At 55.4% G+C, this 379-nt stretch overlaps 1 protein-coding gene across 1 annotated transcript; it reads right to left on the bottom strand.

Moving 5' to 3' along the window:
• Window positions 1-50: 50 nt before the first annotated feature.
• Window positions 51-373, bottom strand: LOC114578664 (50S ribosomal protein L10, chloroplastic-like). The gene has a single exon (XM_028692051.1). It carries the CDS (start codon window positions 358-360, stop codon window positions 88-90), a length of 273 nt encoding a protein of 90 aa, XP_028547884.1. The 5' UTR covers window positions 361-373; the 3' UTR covers window positions 51-87.
• Between the last annotated feature and the right edge of the window lie 6 nt (window positions 374-379).

Raw genomic sequence — 379 nt, forward strand, 5'->3', positions numbered from 1 at the left:
GTTTGGATCCGCATCTTGAGATCGAGCTTCCATTGGCACTGGAAGTCGCGGCAGGCCTTGAGGGCGTATGTAAAAAATTGACTCATGTCAGCCGGTGAAATCATTGAGATCGAGCTTCCATTGGCGCTGGAAGTCGCGGCAGACCTTGAGGGCGGAGGCGACTTCATCGTCGGAGCGGACGAAAAGCCATGCGTTCATGCCGCGTGCGCAGGAACGGATTGATTCCCAGGACGTGTCCTCGATCGATTTTCCAAGCATGGTATTTTTGGCTACGACGAGCTTTGCCGATTTCGGCAACGCTCCACGAAGGCACTGGATCTGGCTGACCATAAGGCTGTGACACCAGAGTCCAGCGACCATTTGGCAGCCCTCGAGCTCA

The sequence above is a fragment of the Dendrobium catenatum genome, unplaced genomic scaffold, assembly GCF_001605985.2.
Source record: "Dendrobium catenatum unplaced genomic scaffold, ASM160598v2 original_scaffold_109815, whole genome shotgun sequence".
Taxonomy (NCBI): Eukaryota; Viridiplantae; Streptophyta; class Magnoliopsida; order Asparagales; family Orchidaceae; genus Dendrobium; species Dendrobium catenatum.

Bases quoted from the DNA above. Each gene is read 5' to 3' on its own strand.
- LOC114578664 (XM_028692051.1), bottom strand. From the start codon at position 360: ATGGTCGCTGGACTCTGGTGTCACAGCCTTATGGTCAGCCAGATCCAG.